This window comes from Euprymna scolopes, chromosome 1 (genome assembly GCF_053919585.1).
Source record: "Euprymna scolopes isolate OS-2025 chromosome 1, ASM5391958v1, whole genome shotgun sequence".
Classification (NCBI taxonomy): Eukaryota; Metazoa; Mollusca; class Cephalopoda; order Sepiida; family Sepiolidae; genus Euprymna; species Euprymna scolopes.
In genome coordinates this window covers 56,150,380-56,175,636 of record NC_136482.1, presented here as the reverse complement: position 1 = coordinate 56,175,636, position 25,257 = coordinate 56,150,380, and the positions used below count along the sequence as shown (strand labels likewise).

At 33.1% G+C, this 25,257-nt stretch overlaps 1 protein-coding gene and 1 long non-coding RNA gene across 3 annotated transcripts in view; one reads left to right on the top strand and one right to left on the bottom strand.

The window, feature by feature from the left end:
* The window catches only part of LOC145298817 (uncharacterized), a 182,762-nt gene that overhangs the window by 17,228 nt on the left and 140,277 nt on the right, over nucleotides 1–25,257 (top strand). The window lies entirely within an intron of this gene.
* Nucleotides 14,210–20,876, bottom strand: LOC145298238 (general transcription factor II-I repeat domain-containing protein 2-like). 2 transcript variants are annotated; one of them, XR_013870680.1, is made up of 2 exons: nucleotides 19,961–20,876; nucleotides 14,210–15,607 (listed from the first exon to the last, which is right to left on the bottom strand). XR_013870680.1 is itself a non-coding variant. In XM_080144310.1 (2 exons), exon 2 carries the CDS (start codon nucleotides 18,686–18,688, stop codon nucleotides 16,832–16,834), a length of 1,857 nt encoding a protein of 618 aa, XP_080000436.1. In that variant the 5' UTR covers nucleotides 18,689–18,707; nucleotides 19,961–20,876; the 3' UTR covers nucleotides 16,635–16,831. The 2 variants fall into 2 exon arrangements, 1 of the variants encoding a protein (XP_080000436.1); XM_080144310.1 differs by lacking the exon at nucleotides 14,210–15,607 and adding an exon at nucleotides 16,635–18,707.

Below are 25,257 nucleotides of genomic sequence, written 5' to 3'. Positions count from 1 at the left end.
CGTTCTGCAAGATCTACAGCAGATGTGCTTATGGTTATATCTCATAAGATTAGCGAATCTCTTGACGGAGGCTTCCTTTCTAGGATATTATCAGTGTTGCTATTTAGCAATTTTTTCACTAGATATGGAGATTTTATTTACACGTTACCAGATAAAATTTTGATCTAGCGGCTAGCGGTTTTTCTCTAGAAAATCTGACACTCGCAATGTGAGATTTAAAAACTAAAGAAAAGCGCTTTAAAAAAACTTTACACTCATACTCAGCTGGAAATGTATAATGTATTGCCGTTGGTTACAATTATTTGTTGATTATTTGTTTTTTGTTTGTTTGTTTTTTGTTTGTTTGTTTTTTCACAATATCTACAGTTAATTGTTCTTTAAACTACCTATAAAATCGAGTACTTTTCCAAGTACTTTTTAATGGAGAGGGGGCGTTTCAGCATCTATAGTTTAAAATATGATCTAAGTATACCCATTAATTCACTTGGTAAACGTTTAGAATAGTTAACAGTCAGAAAATGGAAAAAAAAAAAAAAAATCAAACGCAGTAGAATTTAATTATCTAGCGACCTGTATACTTTTAATGTGGTAAAACTAAGTTTTTGGGGGTTTAATCTTATAATTTTGAAATATGTTGTTCAATATGGTTTTTATGTATGAATAAAAAAAAAACAATTGACAACTGAGAGCTTAATGGGTGTGGAGGCTTAATTCCTGAAAATTTGTAAACAAGTGACTTATTCTGTCACTAACCCTAAGTTTAAGTTGCACTCCCAAATTTAAAGTTTGTGTCAGTCATAGATTTATTAAAAACAATGAAATCCCTAATGATTAAATTACAAGTAACCAATTATTTGTTATTATCTGAGAAATTCTACAATTATAAGCAAGCCCCTCATTGGCTTATTTGGCCATCCACTGTGTTTGTTTAGACCAATTAAATTGGTCGATGTTTTTAACTGCCAGTGACGTGCTTAGTGGGCTTTTTTGATTGCTTTTAAGGGAGTTCCAGTAAAGCAGCTGAACGAGAAGGATGGAACTCAACTCTCTATGGATATGAGGCATTTGGGTACCTCTACCCTTCGTCTCCGTGTGACTTTATTTTCAAGCCTAAATGATTAGGCTAAGTTATTATTATATATGTCTCTCAGAGACATTTTTAAGTCAAAATCGATCTGTCATTAATTGATTTTTCCATCAAGTTAACATTAATTATGAACTTCTGTAATGATCAATCAATATCAAATCAAGAATTAAATCCTTTTATTAGAAGGCATCATACAAACCCCCTTCAAACGGCTGCAATTAATCCAATTTTTGAACCGTGCTATACCTGGATACCAGTTCCTGATGAAAATAAAAAAATCTATTATCTTTCAAGATTATTACCAGCTCAATTCAGAGGAAAATTGGGCATTTCCTTTTTTGCAACGAAGAATGAATAAAATTTGGATCTAATTTTAGAGGTATGCTTTGTTGTAATTGTTTTGTTAATCTTTTTGCCACTGTCTTAAACACGGTTTCAGCATGTATAAAAGATACATAATTGAATTTTACTGCATTTGCTGAGTTTTGTTATTGCTTACAAGTCCTGGTCTGTTAACTATTCTGCTCTTTAACGAATGACTGCGTTGTTCCTACATACTTTCCTCCCCAAATAGCCAACATTTCTGTTTTTATCTATTTTTACTAATTTTTTCAACGTTTAGTATTACATTTAATTGTCAGTATAAACTAATTTCCCTCAGAAACTACAAAGCCAATCTGGCTAAAATTTTATGTGGATTTTTATTATGATAAGGTGCAATGAACTAAGGATTATGGTATCTATTTGATACAGAGTTAGGGATTAATAGTGATTTATGTTTATTGCAAAAATGAGCAGAACTGCACGCCTGTGGAACTCTGCTCCATGTGCCTGCTTCCCACCGGACTACAACTTGGATGTGTTCAAGTCCAACGTTAACAAATTCCTAATGAACCGCCCCCTTAAGTAAACACTTCATCAAATCTTCACACTAACGTAATGTACTTGCAATAACCTTTATCCCTGAGTGGCTTCCAGGCCTTGATAAGTGGTGATCACTGTGTAAAAAAAAAAAAAAAAAAAAACATATTTAACCATCAATTTAGCATAAAATATTCATTCTAAGTCAACGGGTTATAACTTTTGCCCGTTTTTAATGGGTCAAAGTCTAATAATAATAATAATTATAAATTCTTAAATCTGACTCATTTCCCTACCTCAGAAAACAAAACAATGGCACAAACATCGGTTGGTGTTGACACTCCCTTATGCAATCCTGTTAAGAGTTATTTCCCTTGGACTGTAACTTTCAACTTTCTACGTCGTTGAGCATAGTTATCCGCACATTCAACTAATTTCTGCTACTAACTAAATTTCTGATATACAAACTTTTAGGAATTAAACCTCCACACCTATTTTGCGACAAGTTGTCCTTTGTTTTGTTTTTTATTTATATGTAAAACCCACTTGAGCAGCATATTTCGAAATTAGAAAAAGACTACAACAATCGAACTTAGTTTTAGCACGTTAAAAGCTTACATGTCATTAGAGAATTAAATTTTACTACGTTTTATACAAGTTTCTTTTTTTTTAACTGTTGTCGTTTTTTGTTTGTTTGTTTGTTTGTTTGTTTTTCTTACAATTTTTGACTGTTAACTTTTCTAAAGGTTTACTAAGTGAATAAATACTTTTAAATTAATGGGAGTGCTTAAGCCGGAACGGTTCATTCCCATTAAAAAGTACTTGGAAAATCGATTTTATAGGGAGTTTAAAGAATGGTTAACTGTAGAAATGGTTAAAAAAAAAAAAAAAGTCAACAAATCATTGTTACAAAAAAATCAATAAATGCTACATTTCCAGCTACTTGTATGAGTGTATAGTGAAGCCAAGACTACTATTTCTCCATTACATGTCTCTTTCTCTCTACTCTTCCCTTTCCCCCTTCCTTCCTTCCTCCTTTCCTCAAAAATGTGACCAGAGGTTGTAACCAATCAGGATGGAGAACAGTTTTGGTGAGAAAGACAAAAAGAGAGATACTAAAAGTGAACGAAGCAAAAAGACGGAGACGCGAGTGGTTCCAGTGTCAGGGGACATAAATAAAAATCACAAACTTTCTATAACCAGATACCACTTGTACGCTGAAATGAATATAAAACCGTTTCGTTTGGAAGTTCCTTTGTTTCTTTATCATTATTCCCACGTCAGTTTCTACTCCCGTCTTATTAATTTCGACGACTCCCCAAAAGGGAGACCCACCGAAATGGTGACCTACCCAACAAGAATTACATTATGGTAACCGCCATAATTTGGTGAATACCCGACGTCCATATGAACACGGACAAACGATGATGATGTTACAGCTAAGTCTGAAGACAAACACAAAAAAAAGAAAAAAAAACAAAACAAGTAAATATATATAAATCCGCCCAAAGAAGTGCCGATCAAATATATTTTTACTGTTTTATGACATGACTCACCCTATCAAAAAAAAAAAAAAAAAATTATGTGATTCCTACCGAATAATTTACGTGATTTAAATAGGACCTGGCCTGAGAAGTCCGAAGGCAGATACCTTGTAAAATATATATAAATACAAAGAAAAAAAAAAAAATTAATTGTAAGACGCAGTTATACAAAATTTAAAAATTTTTGTCCGGATACACAAAAAAAGAAAAAAAAAACGCACACACATACAAAAAAAAACATAAAAAAACCCAAAAACTTTCAAACACGCATACAAAAATAATTGTCGCCATCTTAAACACGTGAGGAAATTAGCATGTGTAGAAATTCGCCCGGACAATAACGCAGGTTTTGTCAAAGACATTAACCAGAATTATATATATATTTCTTAAAAAAAAAAAGAAAAAAAAAAAAAAAATATATATATATATATATATATATATATATATATATATATATATATTATATATATATATATATATATATATAAATTTTTATCAATAAGTTTGAAACACAAATCTCTCGGTTAATTCAACCTCTGGTGAGTAAACATTTTCCTTCCTTTCTATTATACCTAGCAATCCCCCCCACCGCTATTTCCTTTGGTCGCGGCTTCCAAAAAGAAATATTAACAAAAGATATAATAATAATAAAAATAATCATACAATTTTTTTTTCAAATAAATAATATTAGTAAAATCATAACAGATGCTCAACAAGTAAGGGTAAAACTCTTACAATTTATGGAAACTAGTGTCGAGGGATGGTTTGCAATATTAGTAGCACAGTTCCATCTCCAACGTATTACTATGGACGAGACTAAATTTTATACCGTTATAAGTGCATTGCCACCTGACGTAGTGACGAATATACCGCCAGCAGTTTTACACTCGTTAGATTATGTTAAATTAAGGGAGTCGGTATTGTCTACCTACGAAAAGACTAGACCTGAACTCTTGGAGAAATTGATGAGGACCACTATGTTGCTGGGTCATCCGTCAATATACCTCCAGGAGATGTTAGCAACGAAATAGTGTGCCATAAGTTTATACGCTCACTGCCGAAGCAAATTGCCCCGGTGATAGCGGCTCACACCGAGATGCCCTTGGTAGAGTTAGGTCGACTGTCCGACAACTTGATGCCATTAATTGAAAATGCACCGGTATTTCAGACTGTAGAAAGTCAGGCTCGAACAAGTCACCACGGTACTAGACATACAGGCGAAACAACACCAGTCGGTCTACGCCCGTATAGAAGGAAACAGTGACCGAGAGTATGTAGAGCCCATATTTACTTTGTATAAGAGGCTCGTACATGTAAGCTGTGGTGTAAATGGCCAAAGAAAAAGAGCAATATACAAATACTACCTAACTCGCGTCCCTCATCTCCCACCCCTAGCGATTCGGAAAACTAAAAAGGCGGACTGCGTTTGCTCCAGTAGTGCTGCCGTTACTAGAAATTACTGCAAAAATAAGAGCGTCTAAAGTAAATTTTATTGTAGATACAGGAGCCAGTATTTCCATTTTACCACGTTCTGTAGTAAATGGAATTACCTTGAAACTAACTCCTGTTCATATCTCGACTGCTAACAGCGAAAGCATAAAATGCTATGGTCAAACTAGCTTAGAAGTCAAGATTCCACGTTTAAGAAGATCTTTCCAATGGAGTTTCGTGATCGTAGATTTCACTAACCCTTTGTTAGGATTAGACTTTTTAAACACGTTTAATATAGTAGTGAATTGCAAGAATAGATCCATCCGTGATAATGTAACAGAGCGCGAAATTAAAGTCAACGCAGTAACTGAAACCAATACTGTATTGATTAATAAAATAGACCTAGCAGAATACGTTAACGAAATAATAAATAATAAATAACTATAGTATCACCTCATAGCGATACAGACAAAGAATATGGCAGAGTGTATCACAGGATTGATACAGGCAGCCATGTACCAGTCTTTGCTAAAGCTAGGCAAATTTCCAGTCCTAAATTAGACGCAGCATAGGTGGAATTTAAGAACTTACTAAATACTGGAGTTATCCAGCCTTCCAGTAGCGAGTGGGCAACACCCTTGCACTTAGTGAAGAAATCAGATGGTTCATATCGAGCTTGCAGTGACTTCCGCGCGCTGAATAGCATTACCAAGACAGACTGCTACCCGATACTGAACATAAATTCATTCTGCACACAACTGGTAGACAATATTTTTCCAAGATCGATTTGACTGCAGTATATCACCAGATTAAAGTACACCCTGAAGATGTGCCTAATACGGCAGTCGTGACACCTTTTGACTTATTTGAATTTAATTACATACCATTTGGTTTAAAGAATGCTGCAGCCACATTTCAGCGTTTTATAAACAAGATATTTTTAAAATTAAATTGTGTATTCGTATATTTAGACGACATATTAGTTTTTAGCGAAAGTGAACAACAGCACAAGGAAGACTTAGATAAGGTATTCATGATTCTTGGTGATAATAATTTAAAGATTTCCTTAGCTAAGTGTGTATTCGGAGTATCAGAGTTGGACTTCTTAGGTTTTCATGTAAGCAAAGAAGGCTTGTTGCCTACTTCAAAAAAAATTAAAGAATTAGAAACCTTTTCAGTACCCAAAAATTCGAAAAGCTTGCATAGATTTTTGGGAATGACAGGTTTTTATCACAAGTTAGTCCCTAATTACACAACCATAGTGCTACCACTATCCGAACGAATGAGGTTGGACCCTAAAGCAACGTTTGAGCTAAACGAAGAAGAAACTTATGCTTTCAGAACTATAATAAGCAAATTGTCAGAAATTACGGCATTAGCTCATCTGCAGTCTTCAGCCACAGAGTACCACCTGGTTACGGATAGAAGTCAATACGCAGCTGGTGCTGCATTACACCAGCTAATAGATAAGAAACCAGTACCTATAGGTTTCTTTCCCAAGAAATTTTTGCAAGCCCAGACCAAGTATTCTACGTTTGACAGAGAGCTAGTGGCAGCTTATTTTTCAGTAATATATTTCCGTCACCTCATAGAGAGTCGTCACGTGACATTATTCACTGACCATAAGCTATTATGTAGAGCCTTTTATAGTCAGACACCCGCAAGGTCGGATCGACAACAACGACACTTGTCAGTACTTGCTGAATATATCGCTGACGTGGTGTATATTAAAGGAGACGAGAACATAGTTGCAGACTGTATATCTAGAACTGCTTTAGCGGTGCAAATAGATGCATGTGATTTGGCTGAAATAGCCCAGGCACAAAAAGGAGATGAAATAAAATCATATGTTAATTTAAAAGAATACTACGTGTCACGTGAAATTGGCTCTGTCCTGTGTGATACTTCAACCAAGTACCTCAGGCCGTTTGTCCCAAAAGAGCTTCGTAGGGCTGTCTTTGACAGTTTACACAGTTTAGCGCACGCTGAAACTGGAGCATCTATTAAACTGATTAAGTCTAGATACTTCTGGCCTAACTTAGATAAGACAGTCAAGCAATTCTGTGTAGAATGTGTTGTGTGTCAACAGTCAAAAGTTCACAGACACAAAGTCTGCAGTCCAGGAGTTTGATTTACCATCCGCATGTTTCCAAACGGTACATATTGATATTGTTGGCCCGTTACCTCTAACGCACAATGAGTCAGATCCTTACCTCAGTCCATACAAATATTTGCTGACCTGTATCGATCGTGCAACTCGCTGGATCGAAGTACAGCCAATGATCGAAATAACTGCGCAGTCGGTAGCAGAGGCATTTATCAATGCCTGGATATCTCGATTTGGAGTTCCATTGCATGTTGTAACTGACAGAGCTAGCCAATTTGAGAGCGAATTGTTTCAAGAGTTGGCCAAGGTAGTAAGTTTTCACCAATTGAGAACAACTTCGTATCATCCTCAAAGTAATGGGATGATTGAAAGAGCACATCGTCCCCTTAAGGCAGCGCAAAAAGCATCCTGGATGAAAGCGATACCAGTGATCCTACTAGGTATACGCAGCACTCCTAATGAATCAGGTTTTTCACCTTTTACCACTGTTACTGGAGCACCAATATGGATTCCTCATCAGCTGATACACAAGCAGAGAGTAGAAAAAGAAACTCCAGTTAACAACAAGTATGTACGTAATTTGTGTGAATGGATGTCCCAAATCGACGTACTCAACGATGGAAAAGGATTTATCCATGGAAATGCAAAATCTTTTATACCGAAAATTTTACTTTCCTGTGAGAAAGTATGGTTAAGGGTTGATCGAGTTAGGAAACCATTAGAAGCACGGTACTCAGGTCCTTATAAAGTTTTGACTCGATCAGATAAACACTTCCAGATCGATATGAATAACGGTACTCATGCACATGTATCAATCGATAGGTTAAAACCATTTACAGAGCCAACTAGCAGTAATAGAACTAGAGTGACCGAGAAATCACAGATAGGTACTACTAATGATAAGGATGTCAGAACAGATGATACCGATAAAGTAGAGAGTAAAATTGCTGGTGGCATGTATAAATCTAGATCAGGAAGAAAAGTGACATGGAAAAAGAAAAATGAATATTTTTATTTTTAAACAGAAGTAGACATAGTAGTGATTCTAAGGATATTAACTAACTCCGTTACTGGAGGGGGACTCGTGTAGTGAAGCCAAGACTACTATTTCTCCATTACATGTTTCTTTCTCTCTACTCTTCCCTTTCCCCCTTCCTACCTTCCTTCCTTCCTTCCTCCTTTCCTCAAAAATGTGACCAGAGGTTGTAACCAATCAGGACGGAGAACAGTTCTGATGGGAAAGACAAAAAAAGAGATACAAAAAGTGTTGGAAGCAGAAAGATGGAGACACGAGTGGTTCCAGAGTCAGGGGACAAAAAATGAAAATCACGAACTTTCTATAACCCGATACCACTTGTATGCTGAAATGAATATAAAACCGTTTCGTTTGGAAGTTCCTTTGTTTCTTTATTATTATTCCCAGGTCAGTTTCTACTCCCGTCTTATTAATTTCGACGACTCCCTAAAAGGGGGACCCGCCGAAATGGTGACCTACCCAATAAGAATTACATTATGGTAACCGCCATAAGTGTAGTTTATGTTTTCAAGTATTGTCACGCACTTTTTTATATATATAATCTTAAATTGCAGATGTATGGGTATCAAATATCTCCAAATCTTCTATATAAAAAAAAACGCTAGCCGCTAAATTGTAAACAAAATCTCCAGATCTAGTGGAAAAATTGCTAAATAGGCAACACTGAGTGTACGAAAATGAAAAGTTCCTTATGTCATTGAAAAGTTAGCAAACAGTTAAAAATTGGGTACTCATGCAGAGAGTGATCTAAACGTAACTCAGCGCCTGCCTGGCTTTCCCCGGAACATGACATCAATAGCCGAAATAAGCCGAGCGTCGCCGAGGAAATTAAGCAGTCTGACATAACATAAAGCTGAGCCAATGACAGTGTTAGCGCGATGGTTTTCAATGCGATGCACGAGTTCAAAATTCAAAGCAGCAGACGAGAATTTGGAAGAGGAAGAAAAGATAACAAATTAGTAAAAAAAAACACACTATTTTGTACTTTCACGTCAGAAAAAACAAATAAAAAAAACATGAAATTTACAGCCTTAAGTGAGCAGCTGAAAACACCAGCCAGAGTCCTCGTCTTTATCAAGAAAAAAAAATTACTGGCACAGACGAAAACTTGTGCATCATGTGGATACAGGTGCAATTTTATAAGAGGAAAGTAAGTGATGGCTGTGCTTAAAGGTGTCAGGCTACCAAATGCCGAACCTTTACATCAAAGCGGACAGGTAATTTTTTTTCTTTTTTTTTTGCCAAGTCTAGGCTGACAATTACCATCATAATTAAAATAATCTACTTGTGGGCGTTCGAGCGAGCAACACAGAAAGACCTCCAGTGCAAATGCGGAATACGATCCACGCACACACACCATTAATAAAACAACGGTCTGCGGAAACAACAACAATATCTGTTTTAATATAAGAAAAAAAAAAACTATCCCACCCATTTTGTTTCAATTTTTCTGGTTTTCAGGTTTTTCCTTGGAAAAAAAACCCCCAAAAAACACACCCCAAAAATTTAAAAAAAAAATAAATAAATAAATAAATAAAATAAAAATAACACCCCAAAAAAAAACAAAAATAATTTTTTTTTCAATTTTTTTAAAAAAGAAAAAATTACAAAAAAAAATCCTTGAAAGTATTTATTTGACTTACCTTTGAACCTTTTCTCGAACAAAAATGTCTTTAACATTATTTAGTAAAAAAAATATATGTAGAAAAAACAAAAAACAAAGAAAATATATTGTCATAACATTTTTCTTTACAGTTAATAAAACTTAAAATTTAAGGTAGGTTTTCTTTTCTTGTTATGCTTTCATCGGCAACGATCGGCTTAATTTACTCAGCGACGCTCGGCTTACTCTGGCTGTTGACGTCATGTTCCAGGGAAAGCCGAGCGGCCGTTGAGTTACGTCTGGATCACTCTCTGCATGAGTACCAAAAATTACAGTCCACGGGAAATAACTCTTAACAGTATTGTATATTGCCCAAATCAACACCAATCGGCATTTGTGCCACGGTTTTATTTTCTGAGGTACGGAAATGAGTAAGATTTAAGAATTTATTGTTATGATTAGACTTTCTTCGTTTTTCATTGTTCTAAGCGTAATCGTGTACAATCGGTGTTGCTACTGAGCAAATTTCCCACTAGATTTGGAAATTTTGTTTATATTTTAGCGAGTAAAATTTTGATTTAGCGGCTAGCGTTTTTTTTTTTTTTTTCTTTTTAATTTTTTTTTTCGAGAAAATCTGGAGATATTTAACACCCACACATTTGCAATTTATAGGTACGGGCAAAAATGGGCAGACAAAAATGGGGGACCTAGTTTTGAAAGCTGATTTATCATAATTTTTATTTTTGTAGGTTTCCGACTACTTTTTGATTGTATTTGAAAGATTAAGGACTAAATTTAATTTTCAAAAGGAAAAAAATATTTGTACATGTGAAAAAAAAAAGTTATGAAAATGTTTTCTCGGTGAGCTACCGAATTCAGCTAAATTTTGAAGTTAAATAAATTCATTGTAACAATTCTTTAAAAGATAAATATTAATTTTCTGGGTCTATTTCAAAGATAATTAGTAAACTCCTAAGATATTGAATTAAATAATAAAAAAACCCACCTTGTTTGTACAAAACATAAATTAATTAGCCCAAAAACCGAGTGATTCTGGTGTTCGCAAAACGCAACAAACTAAAATTTTGTAAACACGAAAATTACGAAGGCCCAAAATTTCAAGCAGTCGAAAGACTGTGAAAATGACGTCATGTAATTAAAAGGGAGGGAGTTCTCCCCCCCCCCCAGTTGCACATCCATACATTCCTATTCTGAACGTTTGTAATAATTCTTGCATTTTTTAATTTAATTATTTTTCTAGATTCCTATTTTTAAATTAATTTTTTTTAATTATTGTTCAATATTATATAAAAAATTATGTTATGCCAAAAGTTTCACATTCTTGCGAGCAAGGAAATTATTAAAATCTTGCATATAAAAATTATGCGAAATAAAAAAAAAGAAATATATTTTGCAATTATAGGTTTTTGTGTGAAAATATTTAATAAGCAATACTTAATTCAATGGTAATATCGGTAGTTCGAGAAATTCATTTTTCTTCGAGTTATATTGAATTCATTAATACGGATTTAGGGGCTTTTTTCGTAATGTTCCTATAAAAATTATTTTATTATTATTGTTACAAATTACGATGCTTTATTTATATATAAAAAATAAAAAGCAAAAGTAGAGTCTTGCGTTTTTTATTTACTACTGAAAACCATAACTTTAGTAAAAGTATTTTTTGTTTAAACAAAATGATACATTTCCACTCAGATTTAAATAAAAAATAATTTGTTCATTATATTCCGCGATCATTATTTGATAAATACTGAAAATTTCATTAAAATTGGTTTATTTCCTGATTTTTGGTGATTTTTTAAGTAAAGGGAAGGGTCAAAATGTTTATACATTTTGAGCATCGGCATTCATTTTGCCCGTACCTAGCAATTTAAGATTATAAAAACAAAAAGCGTATGAAAATATAAAACATAACTACACTCATACAAGTAGCTGGAAATGTAGCATTTATTGCTTTTGGTAACAATTATTTGTTGATTTTTTTTTTTTCACCATTTTTACAGTTAAACATTCTTTAAACTACCTATGAAATCGATTTTTCCAAGTACTTTTTAATGGGATGGAAGGGGGCATTCATTTAATATATGATCTATGGACCTCATTAATTTTACAGTGTTTATTCACTTGGTAAACGTTTAGAAAAGTGAACAGTCGAAAATTGTAAAAAAAAAAAATTAAAAAATGAAAAAATGAAAAAATAACAAGAAACTTATATCAAACGCAGTAGAATTTAATTATCCAACGACCTGTATACTTTTAACGTGCTAAAACTAAGTTTTCTTTCTTTCTTTTTCTTTTTTTCTTATTTCAACGTATATTGTTCAAAGTGGTTTTTACAAATTCATAAAAAACAAAACAAATGACAACTTATCGCAAAATGTGTGTGGAGGCTTAATCCCTGAAAATTTGTAAACAAGTGACTTATTCTAACACTGAGTTGTGCTCCCAAATTCAGAATCATAGATTTTTAAAAATAATTTCAAGAATGAAATCCCTAATGATTAAATGACAAGCAACCAGTTATTTGTTATAAACAGATCTAAAAGAAGTTAAACAAAAAGTAATTAAACACAATTTCTGCACATATAAAAGATACATAATTGAATTTGACTGCGTTTGGTATAAGGTATTTGTTGAGTTTTCTTATTGTTTACAATTCCTCGATTATTAACTATTCTTCTCTTTAACAAATGACTGTGTTGTTCCTACATAATTGTTTTCAAGGGGATAAAGGGTCTTCCTTATCCTTGCACCATTTGTGGCTTTAAGGACCATTTTTCAATAATGTGCCCCAAAAGTCCCAAATCCTTTGTGGGAAATACAGCATTATCGGGACAGGAAAAATGTATTTCCTGTACTCAAAATATCAATGAAGGCGAAAGGGTGCCCTGTCTATTTTTACTGTCTTTTGGATACGGGTAGCCAGAAATCCTTCTTTTCTGAGGTAATTCGAAACCGTTTAAGTCCCAGGAATAAATTAAAATTTTGGATGGTGGAAATGCCTATTAATACTCTTATGGGGACAAATTCTTTAAAACTTAGGGAGCTGGAAGTGTCTCTTAAATTGGGACATCATTTCCTTTTTCTGCCTTGTCTGCAGATGATTTGAAGTTAAAATTTCAGGTAAACAAATTTGATGAGATTGCATCAAAATTGACTAAAGAGGGGTTTCGTCTTTGTTCTGGATACTCCAAATTGAATGAGTCTGCTATTCATGGCATACTTGGCCTGGATCTTATTCCACAGATAGATAATCTCCGGTTAATTAAATGTTTCCTCGATAATCATAGATTTCTATATTTTTTCTTCTGAGAGTTCACTGCCAAAATCGGTTAAAATCAATGGAAGTAGTAAAATCTTTTCTCTCTAATTAATTCCTCCTTCCACCTCCACCATTTACACCATTGTGGGATCGTTCCCAAGGGACACTTACGAAGGAACGCCGGTTTTGGTTTGCTGTACTTCGTAATTGCTTAAAAAATCTGGAATTTGCTTCCTATTAGGTGAAACGCACTACGGAATTAACCGATAACAACATTCCTACAAACATTAATTCTTATCCCACGCTTACTTTTACGTTGCTTAATTACCATTTTCCCCCAACATTTTTACACTCAAAAAAAAAAAAAATGATTCTTTCCATTTCTTTTTAAATGAACATATAAAACATCATTTCCATTTTATTTCGTTTTGTAGTTGCTTAAAAAAAACTGTAATGGAACTTTAATGTTTCTTTTCGTTCTATGTTTTTTAATGGGTGAAATGCACCATGGACTTAAGTGAGTCGAAGGGTTATTATGCCATTTCTTTTTTTTTTTTTTGCTTTATTTCATTTTGTTTGCTTAAAAAAACTGTAATGGAATTTTAACATTCCTTTTCATTCTATGCTTTCCACTGGCTGAAACGCACCATGGACCGATTCGAAGGGTTATTTATGCCATTTTTTTTTTTTTTGCTTTCTGCTGTGTTTTTTTGCTTTTCTTTTTTAGAACACGTTCATAATTTTTTTCCCTTATTTTTGCTTTTTGTTTTTCTGCTTTCTTTTTTAAAGAAGTTCTACATTTGTTTGCTGTTTTTTTGTTTTTTTTTGTTTTGGTTGTTCCGATTTTTTTAGGAAGTTTAACATCGTTTTTTTTCCTTATATTTAAACAGGCTTATTACTTCGCTTATTCTTTAATTTAACCCCCTCTCCCTTACACACACACACCTCCAAACACCTGGGAAATGCCGAGTACCCCGCTAGTCAAACAATAAAACAAATATTTTATTCAGAAAAACTAATTTAGTTTTAGCACTTGTGTTATTATGAAACAAAAAAGTGACTTTTAAACACAAAAAACACTTGTATTATCAAATAATAAGACAAATATTTATTCAAAATAATTAATTTAGTTTTAATAATTTAATAAATTTTTTAATATAATAATTTAATAGTTGATAATAAAGAAGTGTTTTTTTTTTTTTGTTTTGTAATAACACAAGAAATGTTAAAACTAAAATAATTATAAAAGTGATAATACGATAGGGGTAAATTTCAAAAAGACTATTTAAAGAAATGTACAATTTTTTTTATTACAAAGAAGTCACCGTTTATCAAGGCCAGCGGTCACTCGAGGATAAGGGTTAATAAGTGTACAGTGGTCAATGTCATAGTAATTGTTAGTGGAAATTTGGTAAATTGGATTACTTAAGGGGGACGACGCATCAAGAACTTGTTTACGTTGGACTTGAAGATGACCATATTATAGTCAGCCGGAAATCAGGCAAATGGAAGAGACTTCCATAGATGTGCAGTTCTAACAAAGAAGCTTTGTTAATGGAATCTATGTTTAGGTTTAAGCACAGATAAAGAGTGGGGGAAATTATTGATAGTGTTTTAAGCTAGACGAGTGTTTCTTGTTGTAAGTTTGGTGAGTGGGTACCATATTGGATCTCAGAAAAGAACTTGCCATGAAAATAACGATAACACAGAGACATGCTCGCAACGTCTCTTTTGTGAGAAAGAGGTTGCAGGGAACAGAAAAGAGCATCCCCCACTAGGTTACGAAGTCTATTTTGAACTCTGTCAAGGCAGGATGAGTCTTTCTAGCAGCTTCTGCCCGGATGTGGCAACAGTACTTCATCCTTAGACATACCTGGCTCTTATATAGATAGAGAATTGCATCAGCAGTGAGATATCTACTGAATCGATAGAAGGATCTCACCATTTTCCCAGCAACTTTGGGAACAGATTTGATGAACGTGTTCCATAAACATGGAGCCTCCCCAAGACGAGAGCCATTCATTAATTGATGCCAGATGGGGATTGGTGCATTGATGATGTAAATACAGTAGCTTCGTTTTAGATACATTAAAAATAACCAGCCACCCCTTTCCCCATTGTACCACATGCTCAAGATCAGAAGAGAAAGAATCAGAGAAAACTTGGTCATTTACAGTCTTTGATGTGCTGCCATAGATGATAATAAATGCCTACGAAAGTTGAACATTTTCTTTTTTAGTTTTATTATTTGATAATAAAAGTGTTTTATTTTCTTTGTTTTCTAACAACACAAAAAGTGTTAAAACTAATGTAATTTTTTAAAATTAATATATAGTTTCGTTTTTCATATCTTGCATCTGTGACTCCGATCCATTTGGTTGCATTACATAATCAACCATATCCATTTCCGGTAGCTTGATTTTTTTTCTAAGCACTGATCTTGGACATTACTAGGTTTTCTACCTAGCTTTCTAAGTTGTTAATGGTTTAACTTATTTCAAAGCGTTTATTCAGAAAAAAGTAGTGTCGAGTGTTACTTTAGAACAAAACATGTCCGACATTGGAGGATAACATCTTTTTTTTCAAAAATGCGCACAAATTAACCATATTCAACCATCAATTTGGTAACGGACGATAACTTTTGCTCGTTTTTAACTGTAAAAAAAAAAAAAAAAAAAATTAAAAAAAAAAAAAATAATAATAATAATTATTATTATTATTATTATTATTAAGAAGAAGAAGAAGAAGAAGAAGAAGAAGAAGAAGACTGGAGTTTAGGTGGAAAAATAATCTCGAACCCTTTATCACATAAAAGGAACTAATTTCCCTAATCACCGATACGTTGCTATGTCAATAATATATAAACAATATTGGTATTTTTAAAGTTGTTTTTGAAAATAACTTTAAAAAGAAAAAAACAACTTCTTTTCATATTGCTTTTAATTAAAATGAAAAAGGTTTTCGTAGGTTACAATTATGAAAAGTTCTATTCATATTTAAATGTCTTATATGTTCCGTGTTTTTTTTTTTTTTTTTTTTTTACACAATGAATACCTTTTTTAATGAAGGTGCTAGTGCAGAGAATGATCCGCGCTATTTTTTAAATCGTATTTCCAAGTTTAATTAAAGTTTTATGATATGTTTTTTATTCAATTGTAAGGTTGAAATATAGAATATGTACAAAACACTCTCCCCTCCCCATATTAAGAATGGCGTTATTATTTACGTCCGGATCGCTCTTGCACTAGTACCTTAATGATAAACAATACATAAATAGAAATAATAAATTATCAGACTTTTTAAAGTTTAAGTTTAAACAATATTTTTTTAATTAAAAATTGAATCGCGTGATTATTTACGTGAGTAGTTATAAACGATACAAATTAATATTAAACACGCGTAATCTCTTGCAATTTATTATTTCTCTATTTCAAATTTAAATTTATTAATTATAAAACGTTCGGTACTTATGTATTTTTGTTACCGTGCTAAAAAAAAAAAAGTTGCTTAAGATATCATGGAACGTTCTGTTTAAAATTTAAAAATGTTGTTTAAAAATAAAAAAGTAAAAAATGAGAGAAGAAAGATATTGTGAAAAAAAGATCGTGAAACGTTTTAAAATAAATAAGTAAAAAGTTGGGCTTCTTTAAGTTGTTTTCAAAAACAACTTCTGAAATACCTATATTATAGACCAGGGGTCGGCAACCTTTTGTTTAGCGTGTGCCGACTTAGGGTTTCAAATTATTCAGCGTGCCAACATTTATTATTTATAACGATCAAGGTCAATATACCTGTTCTCTATATTTATTTCATAAAATATATAATAATGTCAAAGTTTATAAATAATGTGAAAAAACTGTTTCTGAAAAGTTTTTATTATTAATGGGACCCTTGTCCTTGCATGGTCTTTGCCAATTCCTCAATGTCGGGAACATACTTTGTAACTTTGAGCTTAACACAGTTTTCTGAATGTTCAGGTGTTAGACGACTTCGACGTGGAGACAACACTGCTTTCATGTGAGAGAAAATTTGCTCACAAGAATAAGTTGAACCAAAAGCTGAGAGAAGAGCAAAAGCAATTTTCTTCAAACAGATGAATGAGCTTGGGAGGGAGATCCAACAGTTCAGAATAGCACCAGACTTTTCAAAATTTTCATCTTCCAGAGACTTTCTTAGTTCAGCAAATTTTAATGTCCATATTTCTGAAGACCTAAGTTCAATCTGTTGCATTTCAAAATCATCAATGTCCATCCAGCTAAAAAGTTCCAGTTGGGCATTTGTCAAATCAAGCATGTCGGGCTTAATCAGATATGAAAATAAGGATCCATGAATGTAGAAGTCCTGGCTTCGTTTTTCGAATTCTGCTTTGAGTGCTTTCACGTACTCCTGAAGCTCATCTGTGTTCACTTCGAATTGATTTGCATGATTTTTCACATTTGGAAAGTACTTAAATGCTTTGATGTTGATGTCACGGGTAAAAATGTCAAGTTTCATTGTAAACGCTTTCCAATAGCTGAAAAGATCAAGGACTGTTTGTCCCTGTCCTTGTAATTTCAAATTAAGCTCATTCAAATGTGTGTTTATGTCGGTCATAAACATCAACTTCAACAACCAGCTTTCATCATTCAGCTGAGGGAATCGTTTCTGTTTTTCATCAAGAAACATCTTAATAGCCTCAAGACAACAAACAAATCTAGCTAAAACTTTGCCTCGACTAAGCCAGCGAACATTGTTGTATAACAGAAGATCTCCATATTCACACTCAACTTCTTGTAGAAGCGATTTGAATTGCCTGTGAACCAATGAAGAGCGAGAAATAAGAAAGTTGATTATCTCAACAACAGTTTTCATCACAGAGACCAAATCCAAAGACGAGGTCTTTGCACATAAGCCCTCCTGATGTATAATACAATGAAAACTTAACAGTTTGCGTCCAACATGATTTTCCAGAAGTTTTACAAATCCTTTCTTCTTGCCAACCATTGCAGCAGCACCATCGGTTGTTACGCAGAATAATTTGTTCAAGTTAATGTCTTGTTTAGAAAAATAACCAGTAAATGCACACAAAATATCTTCTGCTTTGGTTGTATCATGAAGGGGTAATAAACAACACAACTCCTCATAAATGTGATTATTCTCGAGATATCTTGCAACCACTGCTAGGCGAGACGCATCGTTTACATCGGTGCTTTCATCAAGAGCGACACTAAATACAAGGGATTGCTTTAATCCAGTTGTTTGCTTAGTTGTCACATTTTCAGCCAAGTCAGATATGCGCCTCTCAACTGATCTTGCAGAGACTGGTATTTCTCTAATTCGAGAGAGTATAATGTCCTTATTTTTTAAATCACGAAACAAAACTTCAGCACCACTCAAAAAAGCTTCTTTGATGTATTCACCATCTGTAAAAGGTTTACCATTTAAAGCCACACACTGGGCTATTTTGTAACTACATTCAGTAGTTTTACTCTTCATTCCAACAGCTTGGCTCAAAATAACAGTTTGTTTTTTGAAACCAGAAATAGCTTTTTTGATGGCTTCACCTTTTTCTTCTGAAGTTTTAAACTTAGATTGATGTTTGGTTTGAAAGTGCCTTTGTACACTAGATGTGCGACACACAACACTTTCGCAACAGAAAGCACAAACAGCACGATCCTTTTGTTCCACAAATCCATATTCTATTGTCCAATTGTCTTGAAATGGGCGATGATCAAGTTTTCTTTTCTTTTCAGTCATATCTAACAGCAGGGGTATTCTGAAAATATAAATAGGCCTAATTACGTAAACATCAATTATGATATATATAAAATACCAAACAAATTATTCTTGCCTTTGCTGTGGGAGAACCAGGATACATTTTAATAAAAATTGTGGAGAAAAATTATGTACAGGGTGTCCCAGAAAAAGTCTAAAGGTTTTGATTAGCTCGAGCTAGGATCCTATTCGTGCGTGGCATTCACAATTTAAAAAAAATATTTCATCCACGTATTCCTCCAATCATACCATTTTGTTTAGTATGAAGATGATCGAAATTGCTCATCTCTTCTAATCCCAGTTACGAGCTTGAAAATTAAAAGTACAATTTCAAGAATTTGAAAGGCAATTATACCTTATCTTGTATTCATATTCTGACCACTGAACAATTCTGTAACTCTAGCACCCTTCCTAAATTTAACACCCCTCAATTTCAAACAGCAAATAAAATGTTTAAAACTAATAATTTTCAAAACTTTTTTAGCTCATTGTGTTTAGGAAAGATTTTTCTTAAAGAAAAGTAAAACTTTTTAAAATAAAATCTCATATAATTAATTTTATCGTAAAAAATATCACAAAAAAGTCAAAGCTTCCTTACTGCGCGTGAGCGTTTTCACGTAATAGTTTCAATTTCAATTTGTAAATTTGTAAATTCTTGAAAATTTTCTATGATTTTAAAAATCGATAATTTTTTTTCTATTCATCAAATCCTTTTCATTTTTTCAGATTTTATGTAAAATTCTACGCTCTTTCGAATGGAAATAAAATTATTTTCTGAAAAATTCATTTTCATACTTCTTTTATTTATTTTTACCCCCCCTCTGTCTAAAAGTATGAATTTCTATTAAAAATTCGTCTCGGAACACTCTAATTTATATCTTTATTTAAAGATCATAAAAAAATGAATAAAATAATGTGTTGTTTTTTTTTAAACCTTTATCCCTTCATTTTGAAAATAAACGCTAAAGTTTAAAATATGTACATTCTTTTATTTTTTAAAAAAGATTTATGAGCTGTGTAATTTTTTTATTTTTATCATGCTAAAAAAATTAAAGTTTCTTTAGTCTTTCCCTTAAAATTAAATTTGCTCTTTCGAAGATCTGCTAAAATAGCTATTTTATCTGTATCGGAACACTTAGTAAATGTTACGAAAAAAAAAAAAACCATGTAAAAATATTTAAAAACAAAAAAAAAATATAAACTGAAAGTTATCCCTTCTATTTATAATCATTATTTAAAGCTTAAAGTACTCACAACAAACATTCTCCTTTTTTCAAATAGAGTCCACGTGTTTTTAATCTCTCTTAGAGCTGATGACAGATTTATGACAAGCTTAGTGAAAGAAAGGGTAAGTGGTAAGTTAGAGAGTTACAGTATAGGGAGATAACAAAAATGGAAGTTTGTTTTGTTTTGGTAAGCTTTAACCCCAAAATGACCCATTGCCAGTCATCGTCTCTTCACAAGGGATGGTAAATAGTGTCATTTAGTGTGAAAAAAGGAGGGGTTTTACATATTGTTCCAGAACATTATAATCATTTCTCACTCTTTCTCTCTCTTTCTGCTAAACGAACGACAGACAGACAGCCAGACAGATATTGAAAAAAAAATGACTACCAAAAAATAATTTGTTTCCTAATAAGGTTTATCATATTTTGAATATGGTAGCATATACTTAGTTTCATTACAAAACTTAAATAATAATAAAAAGCTAAAAACAAAAGTTTTATAATTACAAATAAAAATTTATATACTTTTCTTAACTTTTTTTCCGGCATTGTTTTTTTATTTGTATAAATATTAAAATAAATTTAAACAAAAACAAATAAACTCCATGTTACACGTGTTGTTATTATCACTGGTAAGTGTTTTATTTTAATTAAGATAATCATAGTCAAAAGATTTTTTGGTTTACATATACACTTTTTATAATTTCAAGTTAAATTTTATATACACTTCAAGGCATCCGTAGATTTCAAATGTCAGCGCTGCTGCTGATGTAAACAAAACTTCCGGCGATTCGTTGAAATTTTGGGCGGATTTTATCAACCTATCTCTGAAAATATTGCTTTAATTTCCAAATTTATGAATTCTTGATTATTTTTATTGTTGATTTTTGTAGAGGAATCATTCATTTACTTAATGGTCATTTATTTTCGTCTGATAAGTTACTTTTTATATATTAGATTTTTTTATTATGATTTTTGACTAAATTTTACATTTGCAACTCTCTCACGCTACGTTGTATTTCATCTGGGTCGGTGAGACTGAGTCACCAGACTCAATTCAAAACGCATTTCAAAATTATAGTATCTGACAGAACATACTTTGAACGAGCATGGAGCATCTAACGCCTACGGTTCGCACGGACAAAAATAAAACGCGTTTTCTTGTTGTGGGCATGCACTTAGGTGGCAAGAGTACGCAAGAGATCGCAGATATCCTCATAATTCCAAGGAGAACTGTTTCCTTTTGGCTGTATGAAGTTTAAAAGATTTGGAGGCTCGGCGTGCCATTAGAATTGCTTGGCGTGCCACCTGTGGCACGCGTGCCGTAGGTTGCCGACCCCTGTTATAGACATAGTAACGTACCGGTGATTAGGGAAATTAGTTCCTTTTATGTGATAAAGGGTTCGAGATTATTTTTCCACCTAAACTCCAGTTTTGCCTTCTTCTTCTTCTTCTTTTTCTTCTTCTTCTTCTTCTTCTTCTTCTTCTTCTTATTATTATTATTATTATTTTTATTATTATTATTATTATTATTATTATTATTATTATTAAATAATAATAATAATAATAATAATAATAATAAAAATAAAAAAATATTCTTAAATGTGACTCATTTCGCTCTCAGAAAATAACACTGCCAAAAACATCGATTGGTAATGACACCCCAATATTGTTAAGAGTTATTTCCCTTGGACTGTAATTTTACACTTTCAAAAAAATTTTCACTGACATAAGACCTTTTTATTTTTTGTTGTTCTAAAAGCGATATTACGCGTACAATCAGTACTTCCAATTAGTAATTTTCTCCACTACATCTGGACATTTCGTTTCCAGTTTAGTGGGTAAAGTTTTTATCTTGCGACTAGCGTTTTTTTTTTCTTTTCTAGAGATATTTAACACCCATACATCCGCAATTTAAATTTACAAAAAACATGAAGAAATCGCTTGAAAATCCTTTAAGACATAAACTACATTCGTTCAAATAGCTGAAAAAGCAACATTTATTTCCTTTGTAACAATTATTTGACTGTTTTTCTGTTTGTTTGTTTTTTTTTTGCTCTGTTTTAAAACCATTTTTTAGATTAACCATTAGGCACCTCCACCACGGTGATGTGTAAAACGTCAGTAGTACACATTTTAATAGTGACGTCATCATTTCGTGAGTTTGTGTTAATTTCTATGGATAAGCGTTCGCGTTATAATTATTAATGGAGTTACGTTTTTTTTTGGTTTTTTTTTTTTGTTATGGATAAAAAATAATATAAAACTTACCTTTTGTAAAACAAGTACATTTTTATTAACGAACTACGCAGACTAGAGTTAATAAAATAAAATTAATTTTAACGTATTCTGTTGACACATGTTTTTAAAAATAATGTTCTTTACAAACCTCTGTACATTTTTGAAAAAAAAGCGCCAAACATAAGGACCACCCTCTATCAATTTAAATGATAAAATCAAAACGAATTTTTTTAAGGTTGATTTTGGATTTACAATTTTTATTATCTGTGGGAACATGATGAGAATTAGCAGCGAACCGGATGTTAACGCATCCACCATGAGAGACAAAATGAAAAATCGTCTTTTGCACATGGCTCCACGCATCGCTTCCGCTTGGGAAGAAAAAAATGATAACCACAAAATAATTATCCACAAATGGCAGAGCTCCACACATAAAATAAACACCTCAAATATCACAGTTGCTGGGAGCCGGTTTGCCACTATAAAATGAGGGGACCAAAAATAGGGAAGAGGAGATTTGGTCAAACCTTATTTGCTTTCTGAAAGTCTCCGCACATAGAGCTGATATTTATTTGCTTCCCCACTGAGCAAATTAGGCACAAGGCCGTTTGTTAATGTGGAGAGTGTAGGGGAGGGGAACCAGCTCCCCCAAGGGGGAACTGGATAGTGACAATTGGTATGAAGGGTTTCCCTTACATTGACCAATAACTGATTGCTACAAGAGCAATGGTCTTATATGTGAGGTTGCCCCCACATATGGTCTTTGATTGCAGTATTTGCCGGAACAGATACTACACAAAGGTGATTTCATCTTGGCCAAAAGGCCAAGCACGGCACAAGTTCATTTTCACAGTTTCGCTTTTTATACTGAAAAGCGAAACGAAGACATGGCGATCAAAAAAAATCTCGAAAATAACATGTAAAAATCGGGCAAATTAAAGATAGATGTAACCCCCATTCGTAACTCGTAGATATTATGATTTAGACAGTATATAAAAAGTTTTAAGAAGGAGTGACCCGGCTGAGTGCACCCCCACCAAAAAAAAGCCTTTGCCGGACATACACAAAAAGTGCACACACACACACACACACACACACACATTTTCGCTTTTATATATATAGATTAGCGGGGGGTACCCAGCGTTGCCCAGGTGTTTGTAGGTGTGTGTGTTGGAGGCGGGTAGATCAAAAAAGAAAAAAATGTTTTGGTAGGAAGGTAGGCTCGAAAACAAATATTAAAAAACCAAACAAAAACAAAAAAACAGCGATGTGTGTGTGTGTTAGAGGGGGAGGGGTTAGATCCAAACCCTATGTTAAACTTTTAAAAAATCGGAAAAAAAAAACAAAAAACAAAAAACCAACGAACATAATGTAAAAAGAAGAAAAAGTAAAATAAAAACAAAGTTTTGGTAGGTAGGATCGGACCCGGAACACTGAGGCGAAAAACTTGATAAGTTACTGCTCACCCAAGTGTTACACGAATGACCCGGTCTAAGCTGGGTTGACATGCTAGTATATATATGTGTATAGGTGTATATACTTATATGTATGTTCATGAATTAAAATGTGGCACGCGTCTGCGGATGAAATGTCAGAAATTGACATGCTAAACGGGAATTGTTGCAATATTTCTCACAAATATAAACAAACTTTGTTATTGTTATGAAAAATGTAACAGAAAGGAATCTGGTTATGTGGATGTTTTGAAAAGATTGACAGGAAAAAGTGACAGAAGGAAAAAGATTGCAGTTGGAGATTTGATTGTCAACCGAGTGGACGCCACGATAATTCTCTCTGTCGCTCCCCCACTCTCTCTCTCTATTTACCATAAGCAAGAACAACAGGAGAAATAAAAAACGGACTGTTGCTTACAACAATGATTGTTGTGTTTTGAATTCTTAAAAAGAGTTTATAATATAACACAAGAAAGGAAAGTAACTGAAACGAATTTCAATTTAACGCAGAAGTGGCAGGTGCGCGGCGAATTTAATTAGGTCAAACGAAATTAAATTTCACACTTAATTTTAACTGCAAGATAGTTCTTTTGGGTTTGTTTTTTACCCAACTTTGTCTGGTTTTGTTTCTTCAACGTGTTGGGGAAAACCAGCTCCCCCTTTATTAGGGGAGTGTTCGAATGAAAGCAATTGTTTGATATGACAGTTTTCACCGACATTGACCAAATGTCCATTGCTTTCTGGATGCGTCCAGCACATCAGTTTCGCTTTTATATGAAAAAGCTGAATCAACACAATAGGGGCCAAAATAGAAAAAATTGTGTAAAAGTCGACATAAATAAATCTAAACTCAACGTGCGTTCGCAAATCCGAGATATTATTATCTAGGGGGTATATAAACAGTTGTAAGACATAGTAACCCCCCCCCAAGAATCCCGGCGAAAAAAAGCCCTCTTTGGATATACAAAAATGTGCATTTGCCTTTTATATATATAAATAGACGATGGAAGATAGATTTCATTCTAAAATGAATAATTTTCGAAAATTTCACAAAAATCTGACCATTAGTTAATTTTTGCTAGATTTATTAAACATGGGTATGTTTTCACGTTCGGAATGCCTACTACGTTATTTTAAAGCGTTATTGTAAACACGATTTTCGTCTCGCAATTTCATTATTTTCGTACGATGAAAACCTTTTTAAAAATTATTAATAGTTTATTTTGCCCTTCTTCTTTTAAATGATACAAAAGTTATATTGATAATATTAACTTATAATAAAGTACATCATGTTACATATGGGGGGGGGTAATTCTGTGGTGAATTTTGGAGGTGCCTAATATTCAACCATTAATTGGGCATAAAGCACTTATTCCAAGTCAACGGGCAATAACTTTTGCTTGTTTTTAACTGGTAAAAGTCTAATGATAATAAATTCTTAAATGTGACTCATTTCGCTACCACAGAAAATAACACAGTGGCAAAACATCGCTTGGTGTTGACTGACACTCCCAATACTGTTAAGAGTTATTTCCCTTGGACTGTAATTTTATACTATTTCTTATTTTTACAATGACATAAGGGGCTTTTTTATTTTTCGTTGTTCTAAGCGATCATACGTGTACAATCA

Excerpts from the sequence above, each read along its gene's own strand:
- LOC145298238 (XM_080144310.1), bottom strand. The coding sequence starts at position 18,688 with ATGACTGAAAAGAAAAGAAAACTTGATCATCGCCCATTTCAAGACAAT.